The sequence below is a fragment of the Balaenoptera physalus genome (assembly GCF_965194825.1).
Source record: "Balaenoptera physalus genome assembly, chromosome: 10".
Taxonomy (NCBI): Eukaryota; Metazoa; Chordata; class Mammalia; order Artiodactyla; family Balaenopteridae; genus Balaenoptera; species Balaenoptera physalus.
Window position 1 is genome coordinate 46,683,727 of NC_138889.1, and position 15,713 is coordinate 46,699,439.

The 15,713-nt window shown below is 36.9% G+C and overlaps 1 protein-coding gene across 5 annotated transcripts in view; it reads right to left on the reverse strand.

Moving 5' to 3' along the window:
* FOLH1 (folate hydrolase 1) overlaps nucleotides 1-15,713 on the reverse strand; it is a 63,315-nt gene that overhangs the window by 24,953 nt on the left and 22,649 nt on the right. For all 5 annotated transcript variants that reach the window (XR_014250194.1, XM_082410155.1, XM_082410154.1 and 2 more), the window contains exons 5-7: nucleotides 12,887-13,012; nucleotides 11,576-11,762; nucleotides 8,254-8,347 (exon numbers count right to left, since the gene is read on the reverse strand). Coding sequence is in view for 4 of the 5 variants with exons in the window: in XM_082410155.1 (XP_082266281.1) it covers nucleotides 8,254-8,347; nucleotides 11,576-11,762; nucleotides 12,887-13,012 (407 nt within the window). In the remaining variant the exon portion in view is untranslated. The remainder of the gene's footprint in view (nucleotides 1-8,253; nucleotides 8,348-11,575; nucleotides 11,763-12,886; nucleotides 13,013-15,713) is intronic.

Below are 15,713 nucleotides of genomic sequence, written 5' to 3' on the forward strand. Positions count from 1 at the left end.
TGTATAAGACATGGTCATTCTACCAAAGAGTTTATAAGTCAGAAAAAGATAGATATAAAACAGAGCATGATATATGATAGATAAAGTTCTGAAGGACAAAAGAGAGCTTAATTCCCCTTGTAGGATCAGAAATAATTTTCGTTCTACAGGAGGTTTCACTTATCTGGATTTTTAAAGAATGAGTAAGATGTGGGCAGGGAAGATGGAGGTAAAGAGCATTCCAGGTACAATGTATGATGTAAACAGGCACGAAGGCTGAAGAGTCAAAGCAAAAGTAAGGTATGGTGATTAATCTGGCTGGGGTATAAGATGATTAGGATACCATAACAGAGAAGCTTGAAAAGTAGTGAGACTTTGCTTCTGAGAACATGCATTTTACCCTATTCATCCTGCTGAGTACAGCTAAATTCCCTGGACTATAAATATATGAAAAATAAACATGAGACTCTGAAAGGTGGAGAAAAGAAAATAAACCAGCTCAGGACCTCAGGGTACAAGAAATGAAAAAGTGGTGAGTTCCTTGGGTTTTCATGTGGGCTCTCATATCTCATACATAGAGCTGAAGAAGCTGGCAAACCAGAAAAGCCAAGTGGCACATATAAAACACGTTGCCCAACAAAAGCCTTGAGTATGAATACATACTTGAATAGTATACATATTCAAGTGCACCTAGGACAATTTTCAGGATAGACCATATATTAGGCTATAAAAAAACTCAATAAATTTAAAAGGCTGAAATCATATCATCTCTTCATTAATCATACAAACCTTTTACTAACCCAACTATAGTATAAAGAATTTAGTAAGCAAGGATTCTTCAATATATGCAAATCAATCAATGTGATACACCATATTAACAAATTAAAGAATAAACACCATATGATCATCTCAATAGATGCAGAAAAAGCTTTGGACAAAATTCAACACCCATTTATACTAAAAACTCTCCAGAAAGTAGGCATAGAGGGAACCTACCTCAACATAATAAAGGCCATATATGACAAACTCACAGCAAACATCATTCTCAATGGTAAAAAACTGAAAGCATTGTCTCTAAGATCAGGAACAAGACAAGGATGTCCACTCTCGCCACTATTATTCAACATAGTTTTGGAAGTCCTAGCTATGGCAATCAGAGAAGAAAAAGAAATAAAAGGAATACAAATTGGAAAAGAAGAAGTAAAACTGTCACTGTTTGCAGATGACATGATACTATACATAGAAAATCCTAAAGATGCCACCAGAAAACTACTAGAGCTAATCAATGAATTTGGTAAAGTTGCAGGATACAAAATTAATGCACAGAAATCTCTTGCATTCCTATACACTAACAATGAAAGATCAGAAATTAAGGAAACAATCCCATTTACCATTGCATCAAAAATAATAAAATATCTAGGAATAAACCTACCTAAGGAGGCAAACGACCGGTACTCAGAAGACTATACAACACTGATGAAAGAAATCAAAGATGACACAAACAGATGAGAGATATACCATGTTCTTAGATTAGAAGAATAAATATTGTGAAAATGACTATACTACCCAAAGCAATCTACAGATTCATTGCAATCAGTATCAAATTACCAATGGCATTTTTCAAAGAATTAGAGCAAAAAATTTTACAGTTTGTATGAAAACACAAAAGACTCCGAATAGCCAAAGCAATCTTGAGAATGAAAAACGGAGCTGGAGGAATCAGGCTCCCTGACTTCAGACTATACTACAAAGCTACAGTAATCAAGACAGTAAGGTACTGGCTCAAAAACAGAAATATAGATGAATGGAACAGGATAGAAAGCCCAGAGATAAACCCATGTACCTATGGTCATCTAATCTATGACAAAGGAGGCAAGAATACACAATGGAGAAAAGACACTCTCTTCAATAAGTGGTGCTGGGAAAACTGGACAGCCACATGTAAGAGAATGAAATTAGAACACTCCTTAACACCATACACAAAAATAAACTCAAAATGAATTAAAGATCTAAATGTAAGACATGATACTATAAAACTCTCAGAGGAAAACACAGGAAAAACATAAATCACAGTATCCACTTCCTAGAGTAATGAAAATAAAAACAAAAATAAACAAATGGGTCCTAATTGCACTTAAAAGCTTTTGCACAGCAAAGGAAATCATAAACAAGACGAAAAGACAACCCTCAGAATGGGAGAAAATATTTGCAAATGAAGCAACTGACAAAGGATTAATCTCCAAAATATACAAGGAGCTCATGCAGCTCAATATAAGAAACCAAACAACCCAATCCAAAAATGGGCAGAAGACCTAAATAGACATTTCTCCAAAGAAGATATACAGATTGCCAACAAACACATGAAAGGACGCTCAACATCACTAATCATTAGAGAAATGCAAATCAAAACTACAATGAGATATCACCTCACACTGGTCAGAATGGCCATCATCAAAAAGTCTACAAACGATAAATGCTGGAGAGGGTGTGGAGAAAAGGGAACCCTCTTGCACTGTTGCTGGGATTGTAAATTGATACAGCCACTATGGAGAACAGTACAGAGGTTCCTTAAAAAACTAAAAATAGAACTACCATATGACCCAGCAATCTCACTACTAGGCACATACCCTGAGAAAACCATAATTCAAAAAAACACATGCGCCCCAATGTTTATTGCAGCACTGTTTACAACCACCAGGACATGGAAGCAACCTAAATGTCTATCATCAGATGAATGGATAAAGAAGACGTGGTACATATATACAATGGAATATTACTCAGCTATAAAAAGGAATGAAAATGGGTCATTTGTAGAGATGTGCATGGACCTAGAGTCTGTCATACAGAGTGAAGTAAGTCAGAAAGAGAAAAACAAATATCATATATTAATGCATATATGTGGAATCCAGAAAAATGGTACCAATGAACCCATTTGCAAGGCAGCAATAGAGAGGCTGACATAGAGAATGGGTGGTGGACACATTGGGGGAAGGGGAGGGTGGGATGAACTGGGAGATTAGGATTGACATATATACACTACCATGTGTAAAATAGACAGCTAGTGGGAACCTGCTGTACAGCACAGGGAGCTCAGCTCGGTGCTCTGTGATGACCTAGATGGGTGGGATGGGGGGATGGTGGAAGGGAGGTCCAAGAGGGAAGGGATACGAGGATATATGTATACATATAGCTGATTCACTTTGCTGTACAGCAGAAACTAACACAACATTGTAAAGCAATTATACTGCAATAAAAAAAAAAAAAGAGAGAAAGAAAAAAAAAGAAGACAGCAGTGTTCTAAGAATAGCCAGGTATGGATGCTGACTGCCACCATCATTAATAAATGATTCTGCACTGAAGCCAAAGAATTAATTTGAGAGCGATTTATGATAATGTGTTGCTAGGCAATTTAAATAAACTTCTGAGGAAAAAAAATAACAGAAAAAAATTTGGAAAATTTGCAAATATATGAAAATTAAACAATTGACCCTAAATAACCAATGGCTCATAGAAAAAAATCACAAGAGTAAATAGAAAATACTTTGAGATGAATAAAAATGAAGACATAAGACACCAAAAGTTATGAGATGCAGTTAAAACAGTGTTTAGAGGGAAATATATAGCTGTAAACACCTATATTAAAAAAGTAGAAAGCTATCAAATCAATAAACTAATCTTCCACCTAAAGAAATTCAACAATGAAAAGCAAGCTAAATTCATATCAAGCATAAGAAAGGCAATAATAAAGACTGGAGCAAAAATAACAAAATAGAAACTAGAAAAAAAAATAAAGAAAAATGAATGAAAGCAGAAGTTGGGTCTTTGAAAAGATCAACAAAACTGACAAATCATTAGCTAGACTGACCAAGAAAAAAAGGGGAGAAGACTGAAAATCAGGAACAAAAGAGGGAATACTACTATTGACTTTACAGAAATAAAAAGGATTATAAGGGAACACTATAAACAATTATATACCAACAAATTAACCTCAATGAAATGAATTCCTGAAAAGATATAAACTACCAAAACTGAAGAAAGAGAAAAGGTAAGTAAGCTATAACAAGTAATCAAAACTTCTCAGAAAGAGAAGCCCATATGGCTTCACTGCTGAATGCTACCAATCAATAAAGAATAAACACCAATCCTTCACATGCTCTTTAGAAAAACAGAAGGAACATTTCTAAAGTTACCCTATGCAACAAACATTACCATGATATCAAAACTAGATAAAGAAATCACAAGGAAACTAAAGATAAATATGAATATTGACACAAAAATCATTAATAAAATACTAGCAAACCAAATTCAACAGCATTTTGAAAGGATTATACACCATGACCAAGTGAGATTTATTCCATGAATGCAAGACTGACACCACATACAAAAATCAAAAAGTGTAATATACCACATTAACAGGCTAAAGAAAAACCACATGATCAGAATAATTGATGCAGAAAATAAACAACCACAGCAACAATAAAACACTGGGGAAAATTCAACATCCATTCATGATGAAAATTATCAGAAAACTAGAAATATTGAAAGAAAATACAAAACAAACCTGAAATATTTTGTGATGTCAGAATACAAGTGCTTATAAAAGGATTGGAAGACCTGTATTTTTTTTATATTGCTGGTAGGATGTAAAAGGATACAACCGCTATGGAAAAAGTTTGTCAGATTCTAAAAAAAGTAAACATGCTATTATCATATGACCTGGCAATTGCACTCCAGAGAAATGAAAACTTATGTTGACACACAAATCTGTACACGATTATCTGTAGCAGCTTTATTCATAATAGCTACAAACTAGTTGTCCTTCGAATGGTGAAACAAACTGTGATACCAAATACAATGGAACATTCCTCAGTATTAAAAAGAAAACAAACTATATATACGACAACTTGAACAAATCTCCAGAGAATTATGCTGAGTGAAGAAAAAGCCCACAAGGGTATACATTTATATAACATTCTTAAAATGATGAAATTATAGAAATGGTGAACAGATTAGTAGTTGCTAGGAGTTAAGGTCAGAGGGTATGGATGGAGGGGGACAGGAAAGGAGTGGGTGTGGCTAAAAGGGCCACATGAGTGATCCTGGTGATGATGGAAATGTTTTGTGTCATGACTATAAAAAAAAATATATCAATATTTTGGTGTGATATTGTACTATACTTTGCAAGATGTTACTGTTGGGGAAAGCTGGGTAAATGGCCTAGAGGGACTCTTTAGTACTACTTACAGATTCATGTGAGTCACAGTTATCTCAAAATAATGAGTTTAATTCTTAAAAATTAGGAACAAGCTAGATGGGCAGAAAATGATGTGCTAGAATTTCATGGTTTGTCATGTAGCCTCTATTAAGCTGTGAGTTTCTATACTATATTTTGAGGCCCCTGAGAACAAAGCCTATATATAAATCATACTTTTACCACAGTGCTTGACAAAAAGAAGCCATTCCATAAGTGTATCTTGAGTGGACAGGCTGTAGGAAGCCATTAAAGGTCTTCTGAGCAGAGACACAAGAATGAGACAGTGCCTTGCCAAAGAGGTGCCTACTAAATGCTTGTGCTGTTGAATAGAGCATAAGTGATGCTCAACAAAGCTGTCTTTTACATCAGACATGAGTTTGGGTCCCAGATCTATCACATACTCTCTGAACTTTGATTTCTTTATTTGTAAAATTAGTTATCACAATAGTAATTCATGTAGTTGTTTTATGGGCGAATTGATAAACAGTATGTAAATCATTTAGCAAAAAGTAAGTGCTAGAATATAATTAGCACTCTATGCATGTTCGATGCTATTATCATTGTCTTTATTAGTATTGCCGTTGCTGTCATTATAATCCTGGTAGCTACTCAGGGAGACAAAGAGAAACCATGTAACCACATTCCCTGCAGTACAGATGCAAAAAAGAATAAGAAAGAACATACACACTGTTCCCCTTTTCTCCCACCTAGGTAAACACAATTTTCTTTTTTCTATAATTCACATTTCATCAACTTTTTATTAAAGTTCTCGGCATACCTGGGCCGTTATATAACTTTATGTCTCTCCTCTTCTTCTCATATACTTATTAAGAAACTTTCATTTTATGATATATCCAATTTGTAAAATACTGTCTATTCTAATTAATACATAATGTTACACTACTAACCGTTTGTGGGAATATGAGAACTGACTATAATGGATACATAGCACACTCCCTTGATAATTATGCAGAGGGAGTAAATACTCCCAATGAAATTCATAAACAAATTACATGTTCTTAAAATATTTTATGACTAAATTCCAGTCTGTAGAATGTTTCACTATACCTTAGAAGGTATGGATGGTGAAACAGAAACTATATTATTGCTTTTAGTATACACAGATCATCTCCTCCTTCCAAATACATTTTTAATACATTTCTGTACATCCAAAATTCATTTTTAATCATGGTGTTTTGAATGCAAAATATACTTCCATAGAATTTATGTTATTTAATGATGATTGCATTTACAAAATGACTTACTAAAGCTGACTTAAATACATTTGGTAATTTTTTTGATCAAATATTAATAATTCTACTACCCAGTTAGGGCATAGCCAAATTCAACTAGTTTACCAGAGCAGTCAAATGGTAGACATGGTTAAATAAACCTCACGTCCAATTCTGTATGATCCTTCCTTCTTTCCTTCCATGCACTCTTTTTCTAACTACAAAGATAATATGGGTTCACTTTTTAAAACTTATAATTTAGGGATTATTTTATATATATATAATATTATATATATATACATTTGAAATCTACTTTTTCTATTTAATAGTAGAGCATAAGCATGTATCCACATTGTTAAATACTCTTGTACAACATATATTTTAATGGCTTCATGTACTGTCATAGACAGTAATATATTTAACCACTTATCAATTATTGAAGATTTGTGTTGTTTACAATTTTCCGCTATCACAAGTAAAGCTACAATCACGTTCATCTTTTAAATATAATGAATATTTAGACTTTATATTTACACAAACACATAGTCTGTGGTGTCCTCAAAAGTTGTGCCCCATCCTGAATCCTAACCCATGTGGTAAAGCTAAGAGCTCAAAAGAAAAAGAGACCAGGGCGCTTGCTCTTCCTTAATCTGCCCTTAAATTGGACAGACACCTCCAATTCTCTGATGACAGCCTCCTCACCTGTAAAAATGAGGGCACTGAACTAGGTCATAAAAAAGTTTTCTTATACATTCTAGAATAAAATGATTAAGAGTGTCTTAAACTCAAAGAAGAAAAGGGACTAACTGGCCAGATGCTTTGGTCTCCAGTGATTCTACTTTCAGAGAAGTCAGTGCTCTCTCCCCTCCTCAAGGATAATGGAGAAGAAGGGAAATGCAGATGGGAGAAAGCGGGACAGGAAAGAGGAAAGAGCTCCAATGTCAGGTTAAACAATAACAACTTTGGAGAAGCTTCAATAGTGAAAGCAGAGGAAGAAGAGGAATGGATAAAGATGAAAATCAGTGGAAGATGCTTTCAAAGGGCATTATTCCAGGTCCACCAAGAAGTAGACAATAAGAGGTTTCAATAAGTAAGAGATTTATTAGGGGAAAGGCGTGTGAAGGAAATAGCAAGGGAGCTAAGAGAGGCTGAGAAAGCCATCAGACTGCAATGCAGGTCAGAAATGGGGTAAAAGAAAAAGAGAAGAAAGAAGAGTGCTGGTGGCAGAATCCCTTGATAGCAAGGCTGTCAGGGAGTCCTGAGCCAGAGTCTCCCATCAGAGGAGTCCCATGCCTCCCAGTATTGGGCCTCATTTAGTACCCTTGCTACATTTAGCTACTGACTGGGAGCATCTATGGGAAGCATGGCCTTGACACAAACAGGGTAACGGATTTCAAAACACAGTGGAGCACCTTATCAATTACACTCCCCACAGCTGATGATCTGAAAGACTCACTTTCATGGCTGTCACACACTGGGTACCAGTATTTAAAGCAAATCCCAGGTTAGAACCACTGTTCTATAAAATGGTGATAAAATTGTATGCTTATTTAACTTTCTGCCAACACACAAAAGAATGGATACTATCTGATTCCACTTATATCAAGTTCAAAACCAAACTAATCAATGATGATAGATATCAGAAAGTGGTTGCTTCTAGGGGGGTATGGTAAAAATTGAGCATAGAAAACTTCAGTATCAAATAATGGGGATAAAAGCATGAAAGTTGAAGATGGCCAGTAAAGAGAATTACCCAAATAGCCATCTGTTTGTTTCTTACAAACTTACTCTAGGAGCTTTTGTGCATCATAGTATCCAATTGGATGAACAGGAATGTTTGGAAGACCGACAGCCTCTGCGATTTCACGTCTATAAGCATATTCTGAAAAAAAGTTGAACATATTTCTAATAAAAATGGAGTCCCTTTCAAAATGTTCTCTGTAAATCACATTAAACACATTCTTAAATTGCATCTACTAGAACTGTTACAATTAAAAAGACAGGCAGCTTCAAATGTTAGCGAAAATGTGGAGCAACTGAAACTCTCATACATTCTTGTAAGAGTGTATAATTAGAGAGTCACTTTAAATAACTTCTTTGAAAAGTAATGTTATACAGAATTATGCCCTTTGGCAGAACAATTACACTCCTAGTTATTTACCCAAGAAAGATGGAAACATATGTCCACAAAAAGACCTGTACAAAATTGCTCATAGGAGCTGAATCTAGGTAGCCCATATGGGACACAGCCCAGCTGTTTGTAAATAGGAGAATGAATAAGCAATTTGTAGAACAGTCCCATAATAGAATTCTACTCAGCAATTAAAGGGAAGAAACTATTAACACACACAGCAACATGACTAACCTCTAATCGTTGTACTGAGTGAGAGCAGCAAGGCAAATGATGAGGAAAAATCATAAATTTTTCTATGACTGGAAAATCAAACTAAGAAAGAAAAAAAATAATATGCCCACTTTGTGGCAGGCCTTTCCCAATGTGCAATGTGCATCTGTATTGTACATTAACCAGACCTCCTCAAACAGGAGGATGTAATCAACCTTTAAGAAAAATGGTCACTTTATTCAGACACCAGCATTGTAATTTTAAGGTTATTTTAATTTCTTTTTCATCCCATACAGGGAGTTGTATTGACCAAAACATCTTTGATCAACTTTATGTAGAATGCTAACCTGTCAATATAACACATAAATTCTTTGTCTCAGAAATGTATAAAATTGCATCTCTAACTCCTGACCAATAGAACAGTTCTCAGAGCTTCTGCAAATCTGTCCCCTGGGTTATAATCCTCAGTGTGACTCAAATAAAATTCTCTTTTCTTTCTTCTTAGCTTGACTGTTATTTGATTTTCCACCAACACACAAAAGAATAGTTACTATCTGATTCCATTTATATGAAGTTCAAAACCAAACTAATCAATGATGACAGATATCAGAAAGTGGTTGCTTCTAGGGGGATATGGTAAAAATTGACCAGAAAGGGGCACCAGAGAACTTTCTGGAGTCATAGAAATGTCCTATATCTTATTTTGAGTGATATAGATACATGCAATTTAAAAAATTTATTAAATTAACTCAAGACCTGGGTATTTTGTTACATGTAAACTCTACCTCAAAATAAAAACACATTTTCTGTCATTTCTTCAGATTTAAGAAAAATAAGAGCTATTTTTCCATTTTTTTCTTCAAAATTTTAAATTATAAGAGCTTTTGGTGATTGCAAAAGCTATTCTTTTTATAGTAAAATCACATAATAATATGTTGCATGGGATTTGTTTTAAAATTCTTTAGGGTAATAATGCAAAAAGGGAAGACGAAGAGATAAAATAAGATTGACAAAGTGGTGATAATTTTCTCTATTTTTTTGTATGTTAGTACTATTCCATAATAAAAAGTAAAATTAAAAGGAAAAGAAAAAAAATAGGGTACAAAAGGGAATTCAACAAATGCAAGCCTCACAGGGATAACATGATTTTTCTTTCTACAATGTCATCTTTTAAATTTGAGGATAATAAACAGAAATAGTCCAGATAATCTTATTTTATGTTCACAATTTTAACTTTATATAACCAACAGAGCTGGGGAGAAGTTGCACTTTTCAAAACTTGGGAATAAAAAGGCTAAGTAAGTAAAGTTCAGGTAGACTTATGTGATTTTATTATAGGATAATATGTATTGCTTAAAAAATAAATCTATGATAATGTACTATATTCCAAGAAGATTTACGAAGCCAAAATGCATAAACTTTAAAGGAGTTTACAATTTGATAGAAAATCCAGACGAAATATAAATATGGAAATGCCATGGATACTTTGGTAACCTATTTTATCCAAGGTACACACCTTAGTTTTAAACCACACAAATTAAATGATCACAGATTTTTGTAATGTCATCAACTAGCTGAGTACATTCAAAATAAATTAGCTCCCTTTGTTAATGATCTATTGTTTTACAGCAGAGCATTTCAGCATAAGACAAACATGTGGACTCTGGAGCCAGACCATCTGAATTTGAATCCCCACTCCTCATTTAGTGGTGTGATGGTCTAGGGCAGAGATTGCTTACTTCTAGTCTCGCGTCCCTCCTCTGTCAAGTAGAGATAATAACACAACAAAGCTTATAGGGCTGTTAATGCATGTAAAGAGCTAGCATTTAGGAAATACTCCTTGAAAGTGATCACTATTGTCTTTATACAGCAATGACACAATAAGCATTTTCTAGGCTCTAAATTCTAAATGTCATTTCAGGGATTTATAGAACTTCTTTTGTTCTACTATCCCTCATCTACAACTAGAAATTTTAAAAACTGTGAAATCCATTAATTGGGGGGAATTTACTTGTCAACAAAACATGATCTGATGTAAACTAATTTGGAAGCAAGATCTGACTTGAGTAGACAGACTATTTATATTACTTACGTTCCTCTGCTTAATATGATTATTCATACATTTTACTGCAAAAATATTTACATGCTTGCTTCCCATTTTAGGCTCCAGCCTCCTATGAGAATGTTATGCAAGAAATGGTATATGGGGCTTCCCTGGTGGCACAGTGGTTAAGAATCTGCCTGCCAATGCAGGGGACACAGGTTCGGGCCCTGGTCTGGGAAGATCCCACATGCCGTGGAGCAACTAAGCCCGGGAGCCACAACTACTGAGCCTGCGCGTCTGGAGCCTGTGCTCCGCAACGGGAGAGGCCGCGACAGTGAGAGGCCAGCGCACCGCGATGAAGAGTGGCCCCCGCTCGCCGCAACTGTAGAAAGCCCGCACACAGAAACGAAGACCCAACACAGCCAAAAATAAATAAATAAATAAATTAATTAATTAAAAAAAAAAAAAAAAGAAATGGTATATGCACCATATTACTTTTAAATATCTGAAAATGTCTGCATTTCAAAACCTATCAGACCCAAGGATTCCAAATAAGGGATAAGGGACCTGAACCAACAATTTTCTGAGTTCAAAATCCTTTATTCTTAGATACAAAGAGAACAAGAAAAAGACATACTTTATCCATGTGTCAAAGGAAATCCTTTGGTAAAATCACTTTACAATGTTAAGGTTTTTGTGATGATTAAGGCCTGGCCACTCACCATTTGCTGGGTAGCCAGGTGTGAGAGGGTCCCCTGCACCATTAAGATTTAAGATATTTCCACGCTGAACACCACCTCCAGGAAGATTCCAACCAGCTGGATAGGACTCCACCCCGGGAGCAAAGTAATCAGCAGGATCCGAGTACAAAATGATCCCTTTGGCCCCAGCCAGCTGGGCATTTTTAACCTGGAAAAGACAGTCTTTCTTATTTTAGATTGGTTACTCAAAATTACTCTTAAATAAGTAGCTAAACCTTATCTTCAATCTTTTATCCTTAGACTTACAAGGGACATCTCACAGAGAGTTGGCTTTTTCTTTTTCCCACTGCAAACTCTAAAAATGAGTTTCCAGGGCTGAATCAGCCCTCAGAGCAGCAGATTTTAAAAATGTACACATAGGGCTTCCCTGGTGGTGCAGTGGTTGAGAATCTGCCTGCCAATGCAGGGGACGTGGGTTCGAGCCCTGGTCTGGGGAGATCCCACATGCCGCGGAGCAACTGGGTCCATGCGCCACAACTACTGAGCCTGCGCGTCTGGAGCCTGCGCGTCTGGAGCCTGTGCCCGGCAACAAGGGAGGCCGCGACAGTGAGAGGCCCGTGCACTGCGATGAAGAGTGGCCCCCGCTCGCCACAACTAGACAAAGCCCTCGCACAGAAACGGGGACCCAACACAGCCAAAAATAAAAATAAATTAATTTTTTAAAAAAGTACATATAAAAAAAAATGTACATATTAGTGGTAGTGAGTATGTGCTATTTCCTTCCTCTAGTCTAGAAGCACAATAAGCAAGTAGACTCCACAGACTAGATTCCCATTCCTTCTATGGTTGAGAGGGAATATTTCTGAAATTTAACTTCCCACAAAAGAGGAAAAAATATTAGCAAATCAAGCCAAATTAAGTGATAGTAACTTTCAAAACTGCTGTGTATAAATTGGTTTCTCTCATTACCTATAACAAGAATTAATACTAAAATTTAATTTAGTAAATATTTTCAAAGGTAACATTTAAAACAAAGATACTGAAGGTTAACAACAAATCAAATGCATGCTTCTTTGTAGACCACAGGCATAATGTGTAGGTATGGAAAAAACCTGCTCTGTTTCCCTGAACTTCAACACTGGCCGAATTCCAATGACCCAGTTTAAAACCCCTGTCTATAAGCTAGAAAATGTATCCTCCCTATTAGGTGGGCTGGTACAGAGTATGAGAAGATCACAGTCCTCTAAAAGTTTTAAGGATGTGGTTCTAACCATGTAAGATACAATATAACTTTTTATTTTTGTGGAAAAGAAAAAAAAGATTATTTTTTACCTTATTTCCTCTGAAAATTTTCCCATATCTGGCAATCAGAATCTTCCCAGAGCAATTAATTTTCATGTCCCGCTCTAGCTTAAAGAAGTCTTCAGTTCGTGCGTAGTTAACATAGACTAGGTCACCCTGTTGAGATCACGGATGACTTAGTACAAGTAAGGTTTAATAAAAGAGGTTTTTCTGCGTGAAGACTGTTTCACATCTTTGAAAGAGGTAAGAGACAAGAGTATGCAAGAGGGTCAGAAAAGCATGAGCCTCAGGTAAGAGATTCAACAGAGAAATGAACTTGAATTGAGAAGGCAATTACCTGGGTAGAGACTTATGAATTAACTATTAAGTTTTGTTTATGTCGATGTCTCCTGTAAAGTGACCATAAAACTATAGAAGCGTTCGCCAGAAAAATGCACGTAAATATACACACTGCAATTTGGAAGGGGCCAGATACCCTAGGTGAAAAAGCCCTAGATGAGAGCTATATTCTCTTTGAAGTATATTCACAATGGGTCTTCACACCACCAGGTAAATAAGAAATGTCAGGTAATACTGCTTTACTGGTCTGGCTTCAGGATTACGTGCGAGTATTCTAACATCTCGGAGTATCAACATTATCATTTGTAAAATGGCCTGTTAGATTAGATCAGTGTTCTTCACACATTTTTTTTTGCTCACCTACTCCCTAGATTATTTTTGAAGAGAAATGTATCCCTCCTTTATTTTTTATTATTATTTTTTGGATTTTTTTTAAACATCTTTATTGGAGTATAATTGCTTTACAATGGTGTGTTAGTTTCTGCTGTATAACAAAGCGAATCAGCTATACGTATACATATAGCCCCATATCCCTCCCTCTTGCGTCTCCCTCCCACCGTCCCTATCCCACCCCTCTAGGTGGTCACAAAGCACTGAGCTGATCTCCCTGTGCTATGCGGCTTCTTCCCACTAGCTGTCTATTTTACATTTGGTAGTGTATATATGTCCATGCCACTCTCTCATTTTGTTCCAGCTTACCCTTCCCCCTCCCCGTGTCCTCAAGTCCATTCTCTACGTCTGTGTCTTTATTCCTGTCCTACCCCTAGGTTCTTCAGAACCCCTTTTTAAAAAATTTTTAGATTCCATATATATGTGCTAGCATACAGTATTTGTTTTTCTCTTTCTGACTTACTTCACTCTGTATGACAGACTCTAGGTCCATCCACCTCACTACAAATAACTCAATTTCGTTTCTTTTTATGGCTAATATTCCATTGTATATATGTGCCACATCTTCTTTACCTATTCATCTGCTGATGGACACTTAGTTTGCTTCCATGTCCTGGCTATTATAAACAGTGCTGCAGTAAACATTGTGATACAGGTCTATTTTTGAATTATGGTTTTCTCAGGGTATATGCCCAGTAGTGGGATTGCTGGATCATATGGTAATTCTATTTGTAGTTTTTTAAGGAACCTCCATACTGTTCTCCATAGTGGCTGTATCAATTTACAATCCCAGCAACAGTGCAAGAGGGTTCCCTTTTCTCCACACCCTCTCCAGCATTTATTGTTTGTAGACTTTTTGATGATGGCCATTCTGACCAGTATGAGGTGATACCAAATTGTAGTTTTGATTTGCATTTCTCTAATGATTAGTGATGTTTAGCATTCTTTCATGTGTTTGTTGGCCATCTGTATATCTTCTTTGGAGAAATGTCTGTTTAGGTCTTCTGCCCATTTTTGGATTGGGTTGCTTGATTTTTGATATTGAGCTGCATGAGCTGCTTGTAAATTTTGGAGATTAATCCTTTGTCAGTTGCTTCACTTGCAAATATTTTCTCCCATTCTGAGGGTTGTCTTTTGGTCTTGTTTATGGTTTCCTTTGCTGTGCAAAAGCTTTTAAGTTTCATTAGGTCCCATTTGTTTATTTGTGTTTTTATTTCCATTTCTCTAGGAGGTGGGTCAAAAGGGATCTTGCTGTGATTTATGTCAGTGTTCTGCCTATGTTTTCCTCTAAGAGTTTGATAGTGTCTGGCCTTACATTTAGGTCTTTAATCCATTTTCAGTTTATTTTTGTGTATGGTGTTAGGGAGTGTTCTAATTTCATTCTTTCACATGTAGCCGTCCAGTTTTCCCAGCACCACTTATTGAAGAGGCTGTCTTTTCTCCACTGTATATTCTTGCCTCCTTTATCAAAAATAAGGTGTCCATATGTGCGTGGGTTTATCTCTGGGCTTTCTATCCTGTTCCATTGATATGTATTTCTGTTTTTGACACACAGGATTCTTGGTGGCTGTAGTAGCAGCCTTAGCATTTCATGCCCGTCTCTGGTGTCCTAGGCTTGCGCCCGTCTCTGGAGCTCATTTAGGCGGTGCTCTGAATCCCCTCTCCTCGCACACCCTGAGGTCTTTTGACCCTTAGACAGTTCCAGACTTTTTCCCTGGACTCCCTCTCCGCTAGCTGTGGTGCGCTAACCCCTTCAGGCTGTGTTCACGCCGCCAGCCCCAGTCCTCTCCCTGGGATCTGACCTCCGAAGCCCGAGCCTCAGCTCCCAACCCCGCCCGCCCCGGCGGGGGAGCAGACAAGCCTCTCGGGCTGGTGAGTGCTGCTCAGCACCGAGCCTCTGGGCGGGAATCTCTCCGCTTTGCCCTCCGCACCCCTGTGGCTGCGCTCTCCTCCGTGGCTCCGAAGCTTCCCCCCTCCGCCACCCGCAGTCTCCGCCCGCGAAGGGGCTCCTAGTGTGTGGACACCTTTCCTCCTTCATGGCTCCCTCCCACTGGTGCAGGTCCCGTCCCTATTCTTTTGTCTCTGTTATTTCTTTTTTCTTTTGCTCTACCCAGGTACGTGGGGAGTT